At 42.1% G+C, this 19,881-nt stretch overlaps 1 protein-coding gene across 2 annotated transcripts; it reads left to right on the top strand.

Annotated features, from left to right (window-relative positions):
* Positions 1-708: 708 nt before the first annotated feature.
* LOC120033188 (serine/threonine-protein phosphatase 4 catalytic subunit B) lies at positions 709-14,823 on the top strand. Of its 2 annotated transcripts, none has more exons than XM_038979473.1 (9): positions 709-859; positions 1,312-1,599; positions 1,695-1,746; positions 10,322-10,372; positions 10,588-10,689; positions 11,014-11,187; positions 12,702-12,828; positions 13,026-13,215; positions 13,427-14,823. In XM_038979473.1, the coding sequence occupies exons 2-9, from the start codon at positions 1,490-1,492 to the stop codon at positions 13,554-13,556; spliced, it is 936 nt and encodes a 311-aa protein (XP_038835401.1). In that variant the 5' UTR covers positions 709-859; positions 1,312-1,489; the 3' UTR covers positions 13,557-14,823. The 2 variants fall into 2 exon arrangements, with proteins under 2 accessions (XP_038835401.1, XP_038835408.1); XM_038979480.1 differs by having other exon boundaries at positions 709-822.
* The last annotated feature ends 5,058 nt before the right edge of the window (positions 14,824-19,881 follow it).

The following is a 19,881-nucleotide window of genomic DNA, read 5'->3' on the forward strand; positions in this document are numbered from 1 at the left end:
GATCCATGCCCCTACCTTTTTTATTTGAGGTATTTGTGACCAACAGATGCATATCTGTCTGTATTCCCAGTCGTGAAATCCATAGATTAGGGCCTAATTTATTTATTTCAGTTGACTGATTTCCTTACATGAACTGTAACTCAGTAAAATCTTTTAAATTGTTGCATTGTTGCGTTTATATTTTTGTTCATTATATTATGTGCGCTAAACAAAAAATATATACATTTTCCTTAAAGTATATATCTTTTTTAAGTACTAATGTTAGTGTCCGCACTACAACAACAAAAAATACTTAAATAAATGTAATATTGTCCTTAAAACATTCAATTGAAATACTGTAGAATTCCATCCATTCTTTCTGGGGAGTGCCAATGGCTTCAAAGCCTCTCATTTGCCAATACATAGAAAATGCAATCAAGAGTTCATATACATCAATGGGGATGAAATTGTTTGTGGATAGCAAATTCATATTGTTATTATTTGACATTTTCAGGATTGGAAAAACTATTTCAGTGGCAACTTAAACGACTAAAACCAAATAGAAAGTATGTAGAAAATATGTGTAGACAGTCAGGACACCATTAATTGTGTTATGTTTCAGCATAAGAACAGCATTAGTCATGTCAAAATGTAGAATTGTCGGAAATTTGCTTAAAAACTGAAAAATTCCCCTCCCGTTTCATGACTGCGAAATGCGCGTCCCCGAAAGCGGAAGTTGCAGACAGAGCCCGTCCGGCTGTGGTTTGGTGAACCGGTGAAAAAAGATAATAACCCTTTTGGAGCGGAAAAAAATTGCTTTTACGTGGAATAAAACAGCTAGATGTATGTATCTCGAGTTCTTCTTCCACAATATTCAAAGGTATTTATGTTAGTTTTGGATTACGCCGTTTCGACTAGAAAACATTGGTAACAGCTAGCTAGCAAGCTAAATTAGCTAGCTAAGCAACGTTAGCATTTCGTAAGTACCTGATAAACAGGCCAAGATTGTTAGCTAACTGGTTAGCTAATCCTAACAACGCAGTTCGTGGTATTAAATATGAACACAAATATAGCCATAATACCAACCTTAATGAAAAGACCAGCCAACTAGCTGACTGAGCTAACGTTACCAATTAACTAACGTTATTATGTTAATGTTTAACTCACTTCATGCTAACTAACTCGCAAACTTCGCTAGTAACGCTAACTATTACGCTAGTTAGTTTATTGGGGTTTCCACTGTTTGAAGCCCTCACACTGAACAGAACAGACGTATAACAATGTCTACATGTTACCATGCTCTAAAAAATGTAATCTCTTACTCTTCCATAGATCCCTCTACTGCTCCAATCTGCCGCTCTCTTTGTGACTAGAACTGCATGAACAGCGAGAGTGTGTGTGTTCGGACCAGGGTGACTGTGTGAAGAATACACACTCTGTGTTTGCGAGGCCCTGTAGGTGACTCCTCCAGACCCCAGAGTGAGGATTGTGCGTGAGCCTCTCGCTCCATATGTGTGTGACAATGGGGGACATCAGTGATCTGGACAGACAGATAGAACAACTTAGGCGTTGTGAACTCATCAAGGAAAATGAAGTCAAAGCACTGTGTGCCAAGGCCAGGTAATTAAACACAAAGGCTGTATTACTTAAACATTTCTGACACTATCTAAATCTTCATCACTAAGCCTGTCGTCTGCTTGTGTTTGTGTTAACAGGGAGATTCTGGTAGAGGAGAGTAACGTACAGAGGGTGGATTCTCCAGTTACTGTGAGTATTTTCAGAATAGAAGACATCTTGATTACTTCGTAGATTTGCCTAGACTGCCATTATTTGCACTTCCCAATCTGAGCCCTCATGTTACATGTAATGTTGGATGGCTGAATACATTAAGGGGGAATGGAAACACTAGGCTTTAGAACACCAGTTAACTGTAAAGTCTAGTTCATACTTGGTATAATGACATGTTTGTAGGCAATTAGAATGCGACCAGTGTCACTGGTCAAAACAACATTTGATTTATACTCAGGTCGAATGTCTGTAGACCGTCGCTGCGACTGTCACTTTCCTTGTCGCACAGATGTGATAAAAGTTTACTTCTCTGCGACTCGCAGTGTCCGTTGATGTGGTTACCGTACTGTCACAGCACCCAGACCAAATCCTCCTATGATGCAGTTCTAAAATTCTCAGAATTACCTACTTTTATTTTGTCACACTATGGCACTAAGCTATTTTCTGTAAGCTTGCCATTACCTTGTAAATAATTATGTTGGTTTACTTTCCTGTAATAATGGATAACAAGTAACTAAAGTTTAGACGTTGTCAGCTATACTATGGTCATTATTTGAACTGGCTAGACAACGAACCAAAACATTGTTTAGAAAATATATTTTAGTTGCCTGGCTTGCTAGGTTGACATTTACTGAATTCATTTTTAAATGGATGGGTTTTATTGGTGTTAAAATAGAGAAAGTATGCTATTTGGAGCACTGGGGTGCTGATGTCATGCAGAGGCTGTTATAGGTTTATACTTTTTCATAAGTATAAAGTTTGATGTCGGACGACGATAGAATGTTCATGATGTTGCTAAGACAATTGTCTACAGACATGTCGATAGACAGACTGTAAACCAGACTTAATTGTAAATCGCCATATTGGCATTTTTGCATCATCGGTAGGAGTTTTTTGAAATTCCTGAATTTACTGAGATCATGCATACCTAAATGAGCCATACTTTGCTGGTGTCAAACCATTATGAAAACATGATACATATTTTGAAAGCTGAGAAACAGCCCTTTCAAATGATATGACGTAAATCAAATGGTAATCAGTCAAGAAAAAACACCTGTGAAAATGTGTCATACACTTTTTTTCCCAAACAACTGCAATTTACACAACTTCCTAATGAAGATAAAGAAACACTTAGAGTATATTGAGTCTTCCTTGTTTTGTAAGGATTGATAGTCTGAAATCAGAATAGTAATACCTTTTAACTGTTTTAAAGACCGGTGGAATCTTTCTAGAATTTTATGGAATGTTCTGCGATCAGACACTTTATTATTTGGATAGTATAGTAAATGCATATATGTACCAAAACATATTACAAATGGCATTTAGTCTTACATTTGATAAGGAAAGACTCATACATAAGAAATATAAATCTTTCCATAAAGTTAAGGGAATACATGATCTCATTCCACCCTGAAAACAAAGTGCAAGTTACATCATGCTATCATAACCATAACATTATATACAACATTCATCTTTGGGATGTTGTCATCAAAATTTTACTGGAATTGCAAAATATTATAAGAATTAGGCATATAATAACAATTTGCTTTTACAACTTAAATTTCTTCTTACAAACATTCCACTAGGCCTATAGCCTAATACACGAAGAGTCAAAATGGGAACAAATTAAAAGCATGCAAGAAAGGGGAAATGACCAGTGACAATCTAAGCTATTGGGTGAAGACCAGAAGTCCCTTCACTAGTACCTAAGTATATATGGTATGTATATCTATGTATCTGTCCTGCGAGGGTGTGATTGTCCCTCAGCACTGTTTGCAGCATGTTGTCCAGTCTCTTCAGCCCCTGCCTGTCCTTGTTACTGTGGATTCAACTATTGACTGCCTGGTGCACAGGTGACATGTCTATAGTGTCGTCCTCAACACAAAGTTCTGAGAGCTGACAGTGTTTAAAAAAAACATAGACCTAGTTTATATATAGGGTTTATATATATAGGCCTAATAGTACATAACAATAATCATTGACAGTTACCTTCCAGTCAAAAAGCTTGGCAGAGGCAGCAGTATCACGTGGTGGCTCAAACTTCCTCCTGCTCGTCCATTTCAATCTCGTCCTCATCTTCCCCAAGTAATGATGACCCTTCAGCACATAAAAAATGGAACAATGAATGGAAGGGAGTTGTACAAGTTATCAATCAGCTTGCAAGGTGACAGTTACATTTTTTTATCCAAAGGTTTTGAGCAAACATGTAACATCATGTCATATCTGATAGTCCATAATCCTTAAATCTATTGATGCACCTGTGAGTCAATTTAACATAATACACAAATTAAAATCATCAAAATCATTCCGTTTAAGCTATATAAGATGCGTCTCAATCCACCGCATCCGCCTGTCGGCCTTCCACATCTACGGTGGAAAGTGGCAGAGCTACAGCGCTGTTTGTCAGAAGAGGAGACATCTCTTCTCATGAAAACGTCTGTAGCGTCCAAACGGGTTTGAAAAATGGAAAGATGAGAGACTCAGGAGCACAGTGGTGTTCACTGTTTTGCTCTACGACCACCAGAAGCCACACGGACTCGTCTGAAGTCAGTACCGCTGATATGCCAACTTCTATCTGTAGCATCCAAACTGTTTGGGCTACAAACTAGTATGACCCCACTATGGAAAGGGGAGACTCTTTTTTCTGTAAGCTCGATATGCAGTTTCTGTAGATATATCAGATCAAGCCTGAACACTGTGATGTAGTAGGGAGTTGTAGTTTCCAACAGGCCAATATTCTACATAGTTAAGCACAGAAAACGTGGTAGTTAACTACAATGACCATAATCCATTGTACGCCCACTTAAACTTGTCCGGTCTATGCGGCGCAAGACCCTGAGACTGAGAGAAGAGAGAACACAGGATGGAGAGAGATAGAAAGCAGTTGCTTCGCGAGCCTGAAAATACATGATCTAAGGGATTGATAGTTGGTATTCAGCAGTCATAAAAGTATATGCCTTATTTACTTTGAAAAACTACTAAAATAGTGATTTTGTCAGACCGCATAGGCAGCAGCTCTATATGAAATGATGACTTGGAATGAAATAATAAACTCATCAAATAAAACAAATATTTTATTAATGTAAATAAATGGTTAATAAGCAGTAATGGGCAGTCATTACCATCATGGGACTTTTATTAATTGTTTTATTTTGTGTTACAGCATTCAACCCACATAATGCATTTAATGTATTTCTTGAGCTTATCTCCTATATATGACAGACACTTCAAAACCTTATTCCTTATGATTTATTTTTTGACTCTGTTTTGCCATTTATGAATGTGCTATTCAATGCGTTTTAATGAGCTATAGTAGTAAAAGCCAAATTCAATATTTTATATTTTCTGATACCTACAGGGGCCCTAAAATAAAATATCTAAATTATCCATGGTATGACCATCTTTAAACAATTCCATATGTTGGCTTAGAACCTCCCTCGAAAGGCTTAGACTTCGCAATAACAAAGTTGATGAGCTTAGAGCAAGGATTTCTTTCCAGAGAGACATCGGGGCGTGTAACATACTTTGTTTCACAGAAACATAGCTCTCTTGGGATACTCTGTCAGAGCCGGTAAAGCCAGCAGGATTCTCAGTACATCGCGCAGACAGGAATAAATATCTCTACGGGAAACAGAAGGGTGTTTTTCATGATTAACGACTCATGGTGTAATTCTAGAAACATACAGGAACTCAAGTCCTTTTGTTCACCCGACCTAAAATACCTAACAATTAAATGCAGACCATATTATCTCCCAAGAGAATTCTCCTCCGACATTGCCACGGCCGTTTACATCCCACCTCAAGCAGTTACCTCGACGGCCCTCAAGGAACTTCACTGGACTTTATGCAAGCTGGAAACCACATATCCTGAGGCTGCATTTTATTGTAGCTGGGGATTTTAACAAAGCAAATCTGTGGACTCGGCTGTCGAAGTTCTGTCAACATATCGACTGTACTACTCGCGCTGCTAAGACTCTCGACCATTGCTATTCAAACTTCTGGAATGCTTACCAGGCCCTCCCCTGTCCGCCTTTCGGCAAATCTGACCACAACTCCATCTTGCTCCTCCCGTCCTATAGGCAGAAACTCAAACAGGAAGGACCTGTGCTTCGCACTATTCAACGCTGGTCTGACCAATCGGAATCCACGCTTCAGGAGTGTTTTGATCACGTGGACTGGGATATTTTCCGGGCAGCTTGCGTAAAAAATTCAAGACCCATACACGGATACGGTGACTGAGTTTAGGAGGAAGTTTATAGGAGATGTAGTACCCAGTGTGACTATTAAAACCTACCCTAACCAGAAACCGTGGATAGATGGTAGCATTCGCGGGTTGGGAATATAGAAGAATATAAACAGTGTAGTTATTCACTCCGCAAGGAAATCAAACAGGCAAAACGTCAGTATAGAGACAAAGTGGAGTCGCCCTGTGCAACTGGATCCTGGACTTCCATGACGGGCCGACCCCAGGTGGTGAAGGTAGGAAACATTACCTCTACTCCGCTGATCCTCAACTCTGCGGCCCCACAAGGGTGCGTGCTCAGCCCCATCCTGAACTCACTGTTCACCCATGACTGCATGGCCAAGCACGCCTCCAACTCAATCAAGTTTGCAGACGACACAACAGTATTAGGCTTGATTACCAACGATGACGAGACAGCCTAGGGTGAGGGCTCTGGGAGTGTGGTGCCTGGAAAACAACCTCTCACTCAACGTCAACAAAACAAAGGAGATGATTGTGGACTTCAGAGGGTGCACCCTCTGCTATCTACATCGACGGGACCGCAGTGGAGAACGTGGAAAGCTTCAAGTTCCTTGGCGAACACATCACTGACAAACTGAAATGGACCACCCACACAGGCAGTGTAGTGAAGAAGGTGAAACAGAGCCTCTTCAACCTCAGGAGGCTAAAGAAATTTGGCTTGTCAACTAAAACCCTCAAGCTTTTACAGATGCATAATTGAAATCATCCTGTCCGGCTGTATCACAGCCTGGTACGGCAACTGCACCGCCCACAACCACAAGGCTCTCCAGAGGGTGGTGCGGTCTTCCTGATGCATTACCGGGGAAAACTACCCGCCCTCCAGGACACCTACAGCACCCGATGTCACAGCAAGGCCAAAAAGATCATCAAGGACAATAACCACCCGAGCCACTGCCTGTTCACCCCACTACCATCCAGAAGGCGTGGTCAGTACAGGTGCATCAAAGCTGTGACCGAGAGACTGAAAAACAGCTTATATCTCAAGGCCATCAGTCTGTTAAACAGCCATCACTAGCACATTAGAGGCTGCTGCCTATAGGCATAGACTATAAATCACTGGCCACTTTAAGGAATGGAACACTAGTCACTTTAATAAGGTTTACATATCTGGCATTACTCATCTCATATGTATATACTGTATTCTATACTATTCTACTGTATCTTAGTCCGTTCTGCTCTGACCTCGCTCGTCCATATGTATGTAGTCTTAGTTCATTCCTACCTAGATTTGTGTGTATTGGGTATATGTTGTGTAATTTTTTAGATATTACTTGTTACATATTACTGCACTGTCAGAGCTAGAAGCACAAGCATTTCGCTACACCCGCAATAACATCTGCTAATCACGTGTATGTGACCAATAACATTTGATTTGATTGGACTTTTAGAGAAATAATATGATAATTTATGCCTGTAAGTCACAAACCAGTTAGACCAGGATGATTTAGTTACCATCTGACTACCAGCCTGAGCTTTCAAAAGTCATTAAAGCTAGCCATCATCAGGGATAGGCTTCAGGCTAAGGGTACATTCATTCTTGGAATCAACAGCCAGCGGGCTTACCATTTTTAGGAATCATAGCATCACAGATAAAAATACACTTATCTAGCTATGTAGTTAGCTATATGGGGATCATACATTTTACTGGTAAATAGCAATCCTGCAGCAGCCCTCTCTTCTGCCTGCCTGCCTTGCCAGCTAGCTACATATTAGTTTTGCCACGATACCGGGGGATTCAGTGGCCCAGCATCCTGTTCGCCCCATTCCCGGCACTTGTTCCCGTTTTCTAAACGCTATGCGCATGTGCTACACAAAAAATGTGTCACTGATATTCACACTTCTACGCAATACAACATTGAATTTACTTCACACTGTTCACTGTAGAATAGAATACTGCGTAGAATGACTAATTTGCTCATATTTGCAAAGGCCTGCCTGTGATTTGGCTGGAGGGATGGGAGGAAGGAATATACATGCATAATGGTCTGCATGTCATTGTGGCCGTAAGGGGAAAACACTGCATGAAACCTTTACTCTTCAATTAAGACACACACACTCTCTCCCTCATAAACACACAACTCTCTCCCAGAAACACATACACACTGCTCCCAACTTTAAAAACGATAGGCACCAAACAGAATGTAAGGAGCACCAGAAAGAGATTTTTGATAGTTTAGACTTCCATTAGGCCTATTTTAATCCTACCTTTTGAAGCACATCTCATGAGTAGCAGACCCTGTGCTAATCAAATTTGCCAAGACTTACTGTCAAGTTACCAGGTTGTTAGCTAGCTAGGTGACATGACTGAACGTTGTTCATCAAAACAATGATTAGCGGCCCGGGATTAGTTTAAAACAGCCCGCCACATGGTTTGTGAAATATCAAATGCGTTCGAAATCGCACAGGAAGAAAAAGGTTGCTCCAGTAATGTGTTTCACCCTTTGAGCTAGTGACAAGTCATTTTCTTTGCTGTAAAGCTGCAAGTATGACTGTCGCGAAGCTGTTTTTCCTCTGGCACTGCTGCGTGACAGCGAACTTGCAAAGCCTATCAGACTGGCCTTCTTGTCTTGGTTATACCAGGAATGAAATGATATAGAATGTAGCCCTATCAACTTTGCTTGCTCTGCGCACTGCTCCAATGTATCAAATGTAACAACAGAAGACTGATCAGTGTCTGCATCTCCCCTCGCCATCAGGGCTAAATTTTATTTCAAAAACTGAGGAACAGATGCGCAGGAAGAGAGGATAGAGAGAAGCTGGTGAGTGATTGCTGGAATGGGATGCGGCGGGCGGATTACTGCTGCCACGTGATATGCGCATTGAAGTGAAGGGGACATTATTGGACCGGTGCTTACAAGAGACTAGATGCTGTTGCTTACATTTTTTATTTGTAATAAAAATAAACTTTTTCTCCCCAATTTCGTAGTATCCAATTGTTTGTAGTTACTGTCTTGTCTCATCGCTACAACTCCCATACGGGCTCGGGAGAGACGAAGGTCGAGAGTCATGCGTCCTCCGAAACACAACCCAACCAAGCCGCACTGCTTCTTAACACAGCGCGTATCCAACCCGGAAGCCAGCCGCACCAATGTGTCGGAGAAAACACCGTGCACCTAGCAACCCGATCAGCATGCACTGCGCCCGGCCCGCCACAGGAGTCGCTAGTGTGCGATGAGACAAGGATATCCCTACCGGCCAAACCCTCCGTAACCCGGACGACGCTAAGCCAATTGTGCGTCGTCCCATGGACCTCCCGGACTCCTTCGAGCCTGGGCTCAAACCCAGAGTCTCTGGTGGCACAGCTAGCACTGCGATGCAGTGCCTTAGACCACTGCGCCACCCGGGAGGCTACTTTTCTTTTTTTGTTGTTGAAATTACAGGTGCCAATGGGTTCTTTTAGATCGGTAGGGCCGAAAATGTTGGTAGGTTTATGTTTGTTCCTTGTATAATGACAAACTGGGGCGTAGGTTTAACTACTTTTAATGAACATGTACTTAAGCTAGAAAACTCCTTGTTTAGCCATGCAAAGCATTCTTCAACCCCCTCCCCCCGTAGTCTAAATGTTATTAACACATAACACCGGTAGTATCATATGAAACGGCACTATGGTATTCGAAAATGTTGGTATCCATAAGTATCATGATGTTTTGGTACCGGTATACCATGCAGCACTTCTTCATTTCTAACTTAATCATTAGCCAGTTTGTGTTAGCTAGGTCTAGCTCATACATAATGACAAATGCTCTTCAAAGTGTCAATAGGAGTATTTTAGTTTTGTAGTTATCAATGAAATATTTACATAAAGACAAGTTGAGCTCAATCAAGTAGACTGGCTAGCTAGTTAGCTACTTTGCCTCATTTTGGCTGATTGTCTACTCGGCTTGGCAATTTCATTTCACCGACTCATCAACTGAAAAAATACTCTAACGTGTACATATCATTACATCAAAAGGAATTGTATACAGTTTCATTCCTCAATATTGTTGTCCTGATCGCAATCCAGTAGAGGCGAAGAAATTCCCGGTGGCAGCATTCACTTGCAGTCTGTGCCAAAACTCACAATTTGCTCACTCCTACCAATGCAATGACACATCGGCATTACCATGGCAATTCAAGATAGCGCTACCCTTACCTCTAATAAACGTTGTTCAAGATCAAAATACAAAAAATATAGATTTTTCTATGTTACAAGCACATGTTTAGTATTAGTGGATTAAATACATGTTTGCTCAGCTTTACTTCCTGAATTGTTTCCCTTTAATTCCCTACAATTCTCCTTTTCTATCACAGGTGTGTGGGGATATCCATGGACAGTTTTATGACCTGAAGGAGTTGTTTAGAGTAAGTTCAGTCTCTTTTTGTCTGAATTTCCTGCATTTCATCTCTATGATTTCTGAGTGCTGCTCTGTGCGGTGTGTGTGTACAGTTCCAAACTCAACATATGCACCATTTTGCTTCATAATGCCATAAACTCTATGTAATTTACATACATGTCATATTCTACTGTGACATTTTTGCTGTGTCATTATTTAACACTTCAATTGCGTGTGTGCAAGGTTGGCGGTGATGTTCCGGAGACAAACTATCTCTTCATGGGTGACTTTGTGGACCGAGGCTTCTACAGTGTTGAGACGTTCCTGCTGCTGCTAGCACTCAAGGTACTTGAGAGAAGCCAAATCAAAGCTATTCAATTGTTTTTATTCTTCTGACCCTCTTTTACCCCCTCTGTAGTAGTGTTTCTAATGCTATGCAAGGTTGGGGTTAATTCAATTTAAACTTATGTAAATTCAGGAAATGCAATGATTGGACATTTTTGTGTACTTCTTCATTGTACTGTGCCCTTTGTGTCTAGCCCTACTACTAACCTAAGCTCTCTATGGGTCAAAGTTGGACCTACCACCCCTCTCCTTTGCTTTTTAGCCAGTAGGGTCCCTCTGAAGGACCCATTCTAACAAGTAACTTACCCCCTCCTCCTCCCACAGGTGCGGTATCCAGACAGGATCACTCTGATCCGAGGGAACCATGAGTCACGGCAGATCACACAGGTCTACGGCTTCTATGACGAGTGCCTCCGAAAGTACGGCTCGGTCACTGTTTGGAGATACTGCACCGAGATCTTTGATTACCTGTCCCTCTCTGCCATCATCGACGGCAAGGTGCGCTCCCCAGCCCCTTCAGTCATATTTCTCTGCTTCTCTCTGATTGTTATTTGTGCCATCTTACCAACTCCTATGGTCATGCCATGTAGGGACGTGACAATAAACATAGGAGTTGACAATACAGCAAAAATAGATCTGGGACCAGGCTAGATTGTTATGGTTAGATGGCTAGTCTCACTAAATATCTAGTTCTCACTGAAACAGCACGACTCGCTACAATCTCCCCTCTTTATATCTTTCCTGCTAGCTCTAGTTTTCCTCTGTAATTGTTAACTCTGTAATTAATGCAAGTAACGATCGCAATCGCACTCATCGGTTCAAACATGTTTTGCTGCTGTATGAAGAATAATGTTTTTAAAGAAACCTGTTTCTGGAGTTGGATTGTGTAAGGCCTTAACTAGACTGAACAACAATATAAACACAACATGCAACAATTTTAAAGATTTTACTGAGTTACAATTCATATAAGAAAGTCAGTCAATTGAAATAAATTCATTAGGCCCTAATCTATGGATTTCACATGACTGGGAATACAGATCTGCATCTGTGGCTCACAGATACCTTGGGGGGAAAAAACGTTGATCCGGCTGTTGATTGTGGCCTGTGAAATGTTGTCCGACTCCTCTTCAATGGCTATGTGAAGTTGCTGGATATTGGCAGGAACTGGAACACACTGTCATACACGTTGATCCAGAGCATCCCAAACATGTTCAATGGGTGACAACGCTAAGTATGCAGGCCATGAAAAAAATAGGATATTTTCAGCTTCCAGGAATTGTGTACAGATCCTTGCGGCATGGGGCCGTGCATTATCATGCTGAAACATGAGGTGATGGCGGCAGATGAATGTCACAACAATGGGCCTCAGGATCTTGTCACGGCATCTCTGTGCATTCAAATTGCCATCGATTTAAAAATGCTATTGTGTTCGTTGTCCATAGCTTATGCCTGCCTATTCCTTAACCCTACCACCACCATGGGGCACTCTGTTCAAAATGTTGACGTCGGCAAACTGCTCGCCACACGACGCCATACACGTGGTCGGCGGTTGTGAGGCCTGTCGGATGTATTGCCAAATTTTCTAGATGTTGGAAATGGCTTATGGTAGAGAAATTAACATTCAATTCTCTGGCAACTGCTCTGGTGGACATTCCTGCAGTCAGCATGCTAATTGCACGGTCCCTCAACTTGACATCTGTGGGATTGTGTTGTGACAAAACTGCACATTTTAGGGTGGCCTTTTATTGTCCCCAGCACAAGGTGCACCTGTCTAATGATCATGCAGTTTAATCAGCTTCTTATTCCATCCACCTGACAGGTGTGGCATATCATCTTGGCAAAGGAGAAATGCTTACTAAAGTTGTGCACAAAACTTGAGAGAAATAAGCTTCTTGTGCGTATGAAAAATGTCAGGGGTCTTTTATTTCAGCTCAGGGAACATGGGACCAACACTTTACATGTTGTGTTTTATATTTTTGTTCAGTGTAGATTCTTACTATCTCTTTGTGTAGATATTCTGTGTGCACGGCGGCCTTTCTCCATCTATTCAAACTCTGGACCAAATCAGAACTATCGACAGGAAGCAGGAAGTGCCTCACGACGGCCCCATGTGTGACCTGCTGTGGTCTGACCCAGAAGGTAAGATACTGATACTGTCCAGAAACAACCCCCTAAATAACCTTCTGCCCCAAAAACGTGTAGCTATAAGCACGATGGTGAAGATTCCTTCCTCCAAGTCTTTCTGTCACACATTTTAGCATCTATGCCCCAACGAAAAGGAATGAGACGACTCCAGTAACAACCAGAATGTCTCTCTGCTTCTCTCTCTCTCCCAGACACTACAGGGTGGGGTGTGAGCCCAAGGGGGGCGGGCTACCTGTTTGGCAGTGACGTGGTGGCCCAGTTCAACGCAGCCAACGACATCCACATGATCTGCAGGGCCCACCAGCTGGTCATGGAGGGATACAAGTGGCACTTCAATGAGACCGTGCTCACTGTGTGGTCCGCACCCAACTACTGCTACAGGTCTGTGTCCTGTCTCCATCTTTTTCTTGCTCGCTTCTCGTCTCGTTTTCTTCTCCCGTCCTATATATTCTGTATTTGGACTGCTAAGTTTATGGCCAAACTCTGCTGTGTATGCATGTGCTTGGTTAGCTTATAACAATGTTTAGGTCGCAATAGCAACCACCTCTCTCTCCTGACCCCTTCTGTCTCTCTCTCTCTCTGTGACAAACAGATGTGGTAATGTGGCGGCCATCTTGGAGCTGGATGAGCACCTGCAGAGGGAGTTCATCATATTTGAAGCCGCTCCGCAGGAAACCAGGGGCATTCCCTCCAAAAAGCCAGTGGCAGACTACTTCCTGTGACCTCTCACCCTGGAGGGAATATGGAGCCTTTGGTCGCGTTCCCCTGCTTAGACGTTGCGTGCATCAACCAATGGTTACGTGCCACGTCATCGACTGTCGTCGATTGCTATAACTTGATGCGTCGTTTGCTATAACTTGATGTGGTTAGCTGATACTTAAAATACCTATCCAGGGGTTGTAAGATCTGGCATGCGTCAGCAATGCCTGGGCAGAGGAACGCGCCCTTTATGTTAGGATGGTTCTGGTGTCTTGAATCTCTTCGGTTCTGTTTCAAACTGACTCCTAGACCAGGGGTAGGCAACCCTGTTCCTGGAGTGCCGCAGGTACTGTACAATTGTCTCAAGGCGCCACACTGAGCTAATACGCTTATTGATCAGTTCAGTGATTGCCTAAATTCAACACACTTGGTCTTCCAGGTCAGTTTAATCAAAAACAGGAAGTGCCAGGGTTGCCAACCCCGCTCTAGACACTTCTTGATTACCCACTGGAGAGATGAAAGAGCTGTGTCAGTGTGAGCAATATGGCAGAAACTCTACCTAGCCCTCTATCCACCTACCCTATCAGAGGATGAGGTGGAGCTATTACCATACTGCTGATACTGTCTAGACCTTGGTCGGAAGATCATGAAGTGTTTAGTTGTGACCGCTTTGGGTCCGTTTGAAACTGTGCCCATGACTGTTGTTATTTCAGCTCTTTAAAATGGCCATCACGGAGTTCTCCTTTTTCTTCCTCCTATTAACTTCTCTTATCCCCTCTTGCCGCCATTGAGTTGTTTGGTATTTGCCATTCCCCTTAATCTTGTAGTATTTTTACATTTGAAAATGGGAACATTGTCCTACAGATGGAGGGATACTTGAAAGGAGATGCGATAATCTTTTAATCTGCAGATATAGGAAAGTAACCCCATTTCTGGGTTGAATTTTCCATATGCATAATTTCTTACACATTTTTCTTTTCTTAGATTTTTGTATAACTGTTGTGTAAAGGATGAACTGCAAAAATGATTTTTGCTCCAGTTTGCTATTTCAGTTTACTGTTTGCTTGTGTTTTGTCTCTCAGTTTTCAAAAACATTGTTCTCAATGCTACTCAGCATGCACCTACACTCAAACAAAAATAAAGTAACTGGTTAAATGGGATCACTACACACAACTGTTTTTTTTTTTTCTCTCTAGCTTGTTGATGCCTAATGATCCACAAATCTCTGTAGGGTTCACTGTTGACTTTTGATATTGTGAAAATAAAATCTTTTTGTATCAATCTCCTTTATCTGCTGGAGGTTTCAAGTTCTGTTTGTTTAGCCAGTTGATGCATGGATTGAAGAAGAAAAAAACAGTTTTTGACCTACTTCAATTATATATCCAGACATGATATACTGTTGGGTGTTGTTCTCAACCAAAGTCCTAATAGCAATATTACAGAATGCATGAAATGAGTAAGTGTGGTGATTGTAGATAACATTTGAGTAATTTAGCAGGCACACTTGTCCAGCATGAATGTTTTTTTATATATTTCCACATATGTTTATATATTTAAATATGTGGAACTTCAGAGTAAAACATTCAGAGAGCTAATGAGCAGATGGGCTTCTGCATTTTCAGCATGTTTTTACAGAAAGATGGATTATGAGCTAGATAAAGTTTTGTTTTTCTGCAAGGACATATACAGGATTCTACCCTCCACAACATCAACCTTCAAATCAAAACTCCAAACCTGCAACCTAATTTTGGACAAAATTACCTGGAAGGATTCCTACTACCAAAGAGTATTATTTCCTAGGTATATACAGCGAATGCGCTGGCAAACCAACGACCAGCAAAAGAAGCACAAGAAACCTGAAAACACCATCTAACCTGGAACTGAGTAATGTTTAGTCAGAAGTTACTTTTAAAGGCAAGAAGAAAAACAAATATAAATTATATATTTGACTTTACAAGGACTGAATGCGAAGTTAAGGCTACCAAGCTTGGTAGGACAGATTAGATCAATTAGCACAGGTGTGAAGTAGAGGTGTCAAAGCCCTTGAGCCCAACAATGGCAGGAGAGTTTCACAGCCTCCCCTACCCAAATGCAGAGGCCTTTGAAGCCCCCTCCATCTGTGCAGAGGTCCTTACAATACAGTATCCCCTGGATTTATCTCTATTTTGAACTGATATGCTGCAAGGACACTTCAATTGTCAATTACCTCAATAAACAATTTTGTTGCTTTGATCACATCAGAAAATATCCTCCCCGTAATCTCCAAAATACAACAGCCACAGGACAACTTTGTTTGGATGTTGTAAAGGACAATTCGCCAACACTAAAGAGATATAGCTAGCTAATGACCTCCTTTTCCACTTGGAAAAAAACGGTGGACAAAGACTTGCTAGCTAGCTGGGAATTTCTACAAGGAACCCGAAAAATCTTCTCCCAAGTGGGTGTGACACCTACTCCTATTGCCTGCTGCACTGCTGCTTGGATTCCACCTGGCGATCTGTTCACCGTCTGCCCTAGCCTGTCTCCACCTGTCTGGTACAGGTACCCCCGCCACACTCCCCCCTCTCTCCCGAGCTTTCACTCGTCTCCAGCACACGCACTGTTGGGGCGAGTGACTGGCTAGCCCCAAGTAATTATATATTTTATCTTGTGCTTTATGCTATTTGCCTCATGACTCCTGTGTGCTTTGTTGACTGAAGTTGCTTGTTTACCCAACCGTGGGACAGACTATGTTTGTTTCCACACTCGGGATGCCGACGTGGTATTCATGTTACCTGATGAAATTGCTGTACAGTATGATCTTGTTGCCATCTAATCCACATTCAAATGTCATAAATCAACACTACAGAGCTCTCCCTGTCCTCTGCCGTGCCCTGATTGTATTACTGCTGATGATATCTGGAAATGTGCATGTACACCCTGGTGCATCTACTGTTGCTAGCCCCAATTCTGACTTGTGCTCTGGCAATTTTTACCAAGGAACACCTTCAGTGCTTGCTTGTCTCCACAAAGTCTTTCTCCAAACAGTTTGATTTGCTGTGTTTAAGCATTCAACTTTCAAATAGCTCTTGACTGTTGCTGGGTATTATATCGTCCTCCATCAGCACCGGCCTGTACTCTAAATGCCCTAAGCTCTCTCCTGGAACCTTACACTAAGTCTGAATGTGTCCTGTTAGGTGACCTAAACTGGGACGTGCTTAAACCACCTGACCAAGTCCTAAAGCAATGGGGCTCGCTAAATCTTTCTCAGATTATTACCAATCCCACAAGGTATGACTCCAAACACCCAGGAAAGGCTAATCTCGTTGTTATCCTCACAAAGAATCCTGATAGGTATCAGTCTGGTGTTTTCTGTAATGTCCTTAGTGATCACAGTTTTACAGCCTGTGTTCGAAATGGCTGCTCAGTGAAATGACCTGTCCTGATTTGTCATGGACGCTTGCTAAAAAACTTTAATGAGCAAGCCTTCCTTCATGACCTGGCCTCTGTAAATTGATGTAGAATCAGCTTTATCCCCTATGTCGAAGACGCCTGGACCTCCTTTTTTAAATATTTTCAGTTGTACTGTTAACCAAAAAGTTTTGTTTTGTGTATGTCCATTACATGAAATCCAAATAAAAATCGATTTAAATTACAGGTTGTAATGCAACAAAATAGCCAAGGGGGATGAATACTTTTGCAAGGCACTGTACTCCACCTCAAGAATACCATTTGGCGAAAGCCTCGGCGCACGCATAGTTAGGCTGACTGGCTTGTTCAGGCAAATGAGAAAAAAGTGCACTCAGGCGATCCGGAAGACCAAAGTTAGTTACTTTAAGGCGCAGTTCTCTCTCTGTTGGTCTAACCCCAAGAAGTTATGGAAAACGGTTAAAGACCTGGAGAATAAACCCTCCTCACAGCTGCCCATGTCCCTTAATGTCGATAATGTGGTTGTTACTGACAAGGAACATATGGCTGAGCTCTTTAATCACCATTTAGGCTTCCTATTTGACTCAGCCATGCCTCCTTGTCCGTCCAACATTTCTTCATCTCCCACCCCTTCTAATGTGACTATCCCCGATGCTGCTCCCTCTTTTTCCCCTGCCCCGCTACAAAGTTTCTCCATGCAGGGAGTCACTGAGTCCGAGGTGCTAAAGGAGCTCCTTAAACTTGACCCCAAAAAAACATCTGGGTCAGATGGTTTATACCCTTTCTTTTTTAAGGTTGCTGCCCCTATCATCGCCAAGCCTATCTCTGACCTTTTTAACGTCTCTCTCTCTGGGGAGGTTCTCATTGCTTGGAAAGCAGCCACGGTGCATCCTTTATTTAAAGGGGGAGATCAAGCTGATCCTAACTGTTATAGGCCAATTTCCATTTTCCCTGTTTATCAACAGTGTTGGAAAAACTTGTCAATAATCAACTGACAATAATCAACTAGCTTTCTTGATGTCTATAGTATTCTCCCCTCCGGATTTTGTGTTAAACGCTCTACAACAAAGCTTTCTCTGCCCTTAACCTTGTTCTGAACACCTCCAAAACTAAGGTCATGTGGTTTGGTAAGAAGAATGCCCCTTTCCCCACTGCTGTGATTACTACCTCTGAGGGTTTAGAGCTTGAGGTAGTCACCTCATACAAGTACTTGGGAGTTTGTCTAGATGGTACACTGTCCTTCTCTCAGCACATGTCAAAGCTGCAGGCTAAGGTTAAATATAGACTTGGTTTCCTCTATCTTAATTGCTCCTCTTTCACCCCAGCTGCCAAAGTAACCCTGATTTAGGTGACCAACCTATCCATGTTAGACTCCTCTTTCAGTTCGCTGTAGCTAGTGACTGGAATGAGCTGCAAAAAAACACTCAAACTGGACAGTTTCATCTCAATCTCTTCATTCAAAGACTCAGTCATGGACACTCTTACTAACAGTTGTGGCTACTTCGCATGATGTATTGTTGTCTCTACCTTCTTGCCCTTTGTGCTGTTGTCTGTGCCCAATAATGTTTGTACCATGTTTTGTGCTGCTACCATGTTATGCTGCTGCCATGTTGTGTTGCTTCCATGTTGTTGTCATGTATTGCTGCCATGCTATGTTGTTGTCTTAAGTCTCTCTTTATGTAGTGTTGTGGTGTCTCTTGTTGTGATGTGTGTTTTGTCATATATTTTTATTTTTATTCCCAGCCCCTGTCCCCGCAGGAGGTCTTTTGCCTTTTCGTAAGCCGTCATTGAAAATAAGAATTTGTTCGTGACTGACTTTCCTAGTTAAATAAATCAAAAATACATTTTCACAGCATGCTATGGTAGTTAGTAAAATATAATACAACATATTTTTCATAAATACAGTGCATTGGGAAAGTATTCAGACCACTTTTTCTAAAATGGATTACATTTTTAAGAAATGTTTGCAAATAAATATAAAATAGAAATACTTAATTTACATAAGTGTTCAGACCCTATGCTATGAGACTCGAAATTTAGGTCAGGTGCATCCTGTTACAATTGACCATCGTTGAGATGTTTCTACAACTTGATTGGAGTCCACCTGTGGTAAATTAAATTAATTGGACATGATTTGGAAAGGCACCAACAGTTGACAGTGGATGTCAACTGTGTCTTTGTGGGCTATACTCGGCCTTGTCTCAGGATGGTAAGTTGGTGGTTGAAGATATCCCTCTAGTGGTGTGGGGGCTGTGCTTTGGCAAAGTGGGTGGGGTTATATCCTGCCTGTTTGGCCCTGTCCCGGGGTATCATCGGATGTGTCCACAGTGTCTCCTGACCCCTCCTGTCTCAGCCTCCAGTATTTATGCTGCAGTAGTTTATGTGTCGGGGGGCTAGGGTCAGTCTGTTATATCTGGAATACTTCTCCTGTCTTATCAGGTGTCCTGTGTGAATTTAAGTATGCTCTCTCTAATTCTCTCTTTCTCTCTCGGAGGACCTGAGCAATAGGACCATGCCTCAGGACTACCTGGCATGATGACTCCTTGCTGTCCCCAGTCCACCTGACCGTACTGCTGCTCCAGTTTCAACTGTTCTGCCTGCGGCTATGGAACCCTGACCTGTTCACCGGACGTGCTACTTGTCCCAGACCTGCTGTTTTCAACTCTCTAGAGACAGCAGGAGCAGTAGAGATACTCTGAATGATCGGCTATGAAAAGCCAACTGACATTTACTCCTGAGGTGCTGACTTGTTGCACCCTCGACAACTACTGTGATTATTATTATTTGACCATGCTGATCATTTATGAACATTTGATCATCTTGGCCATGTTCTGTTATAATCTCCACCCGGCACAGCCAGAAGAGGACTGGCCACCCCTCATAGCCTGGTTCCTCTCTAGGTTTCTTCCTAGGTTTTGGCCTTTCTAGGTAGTTTTTCCT

This window comes from Salvelinus namaycush, chromosome 3, assembly GCF_016432855.1.
Source record: "Salvelinus namaycush isolate Seneca chromosome 3, SaNama_1.0, whole genome shotgun sequence".
Lineage (NCBI taxonomy): Eukaryota > Metazoa > Chordata > Actinopteri > Salmoniformes > Salmonidae > Salvelinus > Salvelinus namaycush.

What these genes read in the sequence shown, in the direction of transcription:
- LOC120033188 (XM_038979473.1), top strand. Translation starts at nt 1,490, where the DNA reads ATGTGTGTGACAATGGGGGACATCAGTGATCTGGACAGACAGATAGAA. An exon ending in GGGTGGATTCTCCAGTTACT is followed by an intron (nt 1,747 to 10,321) that starts GTGAGTATTTTC and finishes TTTCTATCACAG; the next exon opens with GTGTGTGGGGATATCCATGG. An exon ending in ACCTGAAGGAGTTGTTTAGA is followed by an intron (nt 10,373 to 10,587) that starts GTAAGTTCAGTC and finishes CGTGTGTGCAAG; the next exon opens with GTTGGCGGTGATGTTCCGGA.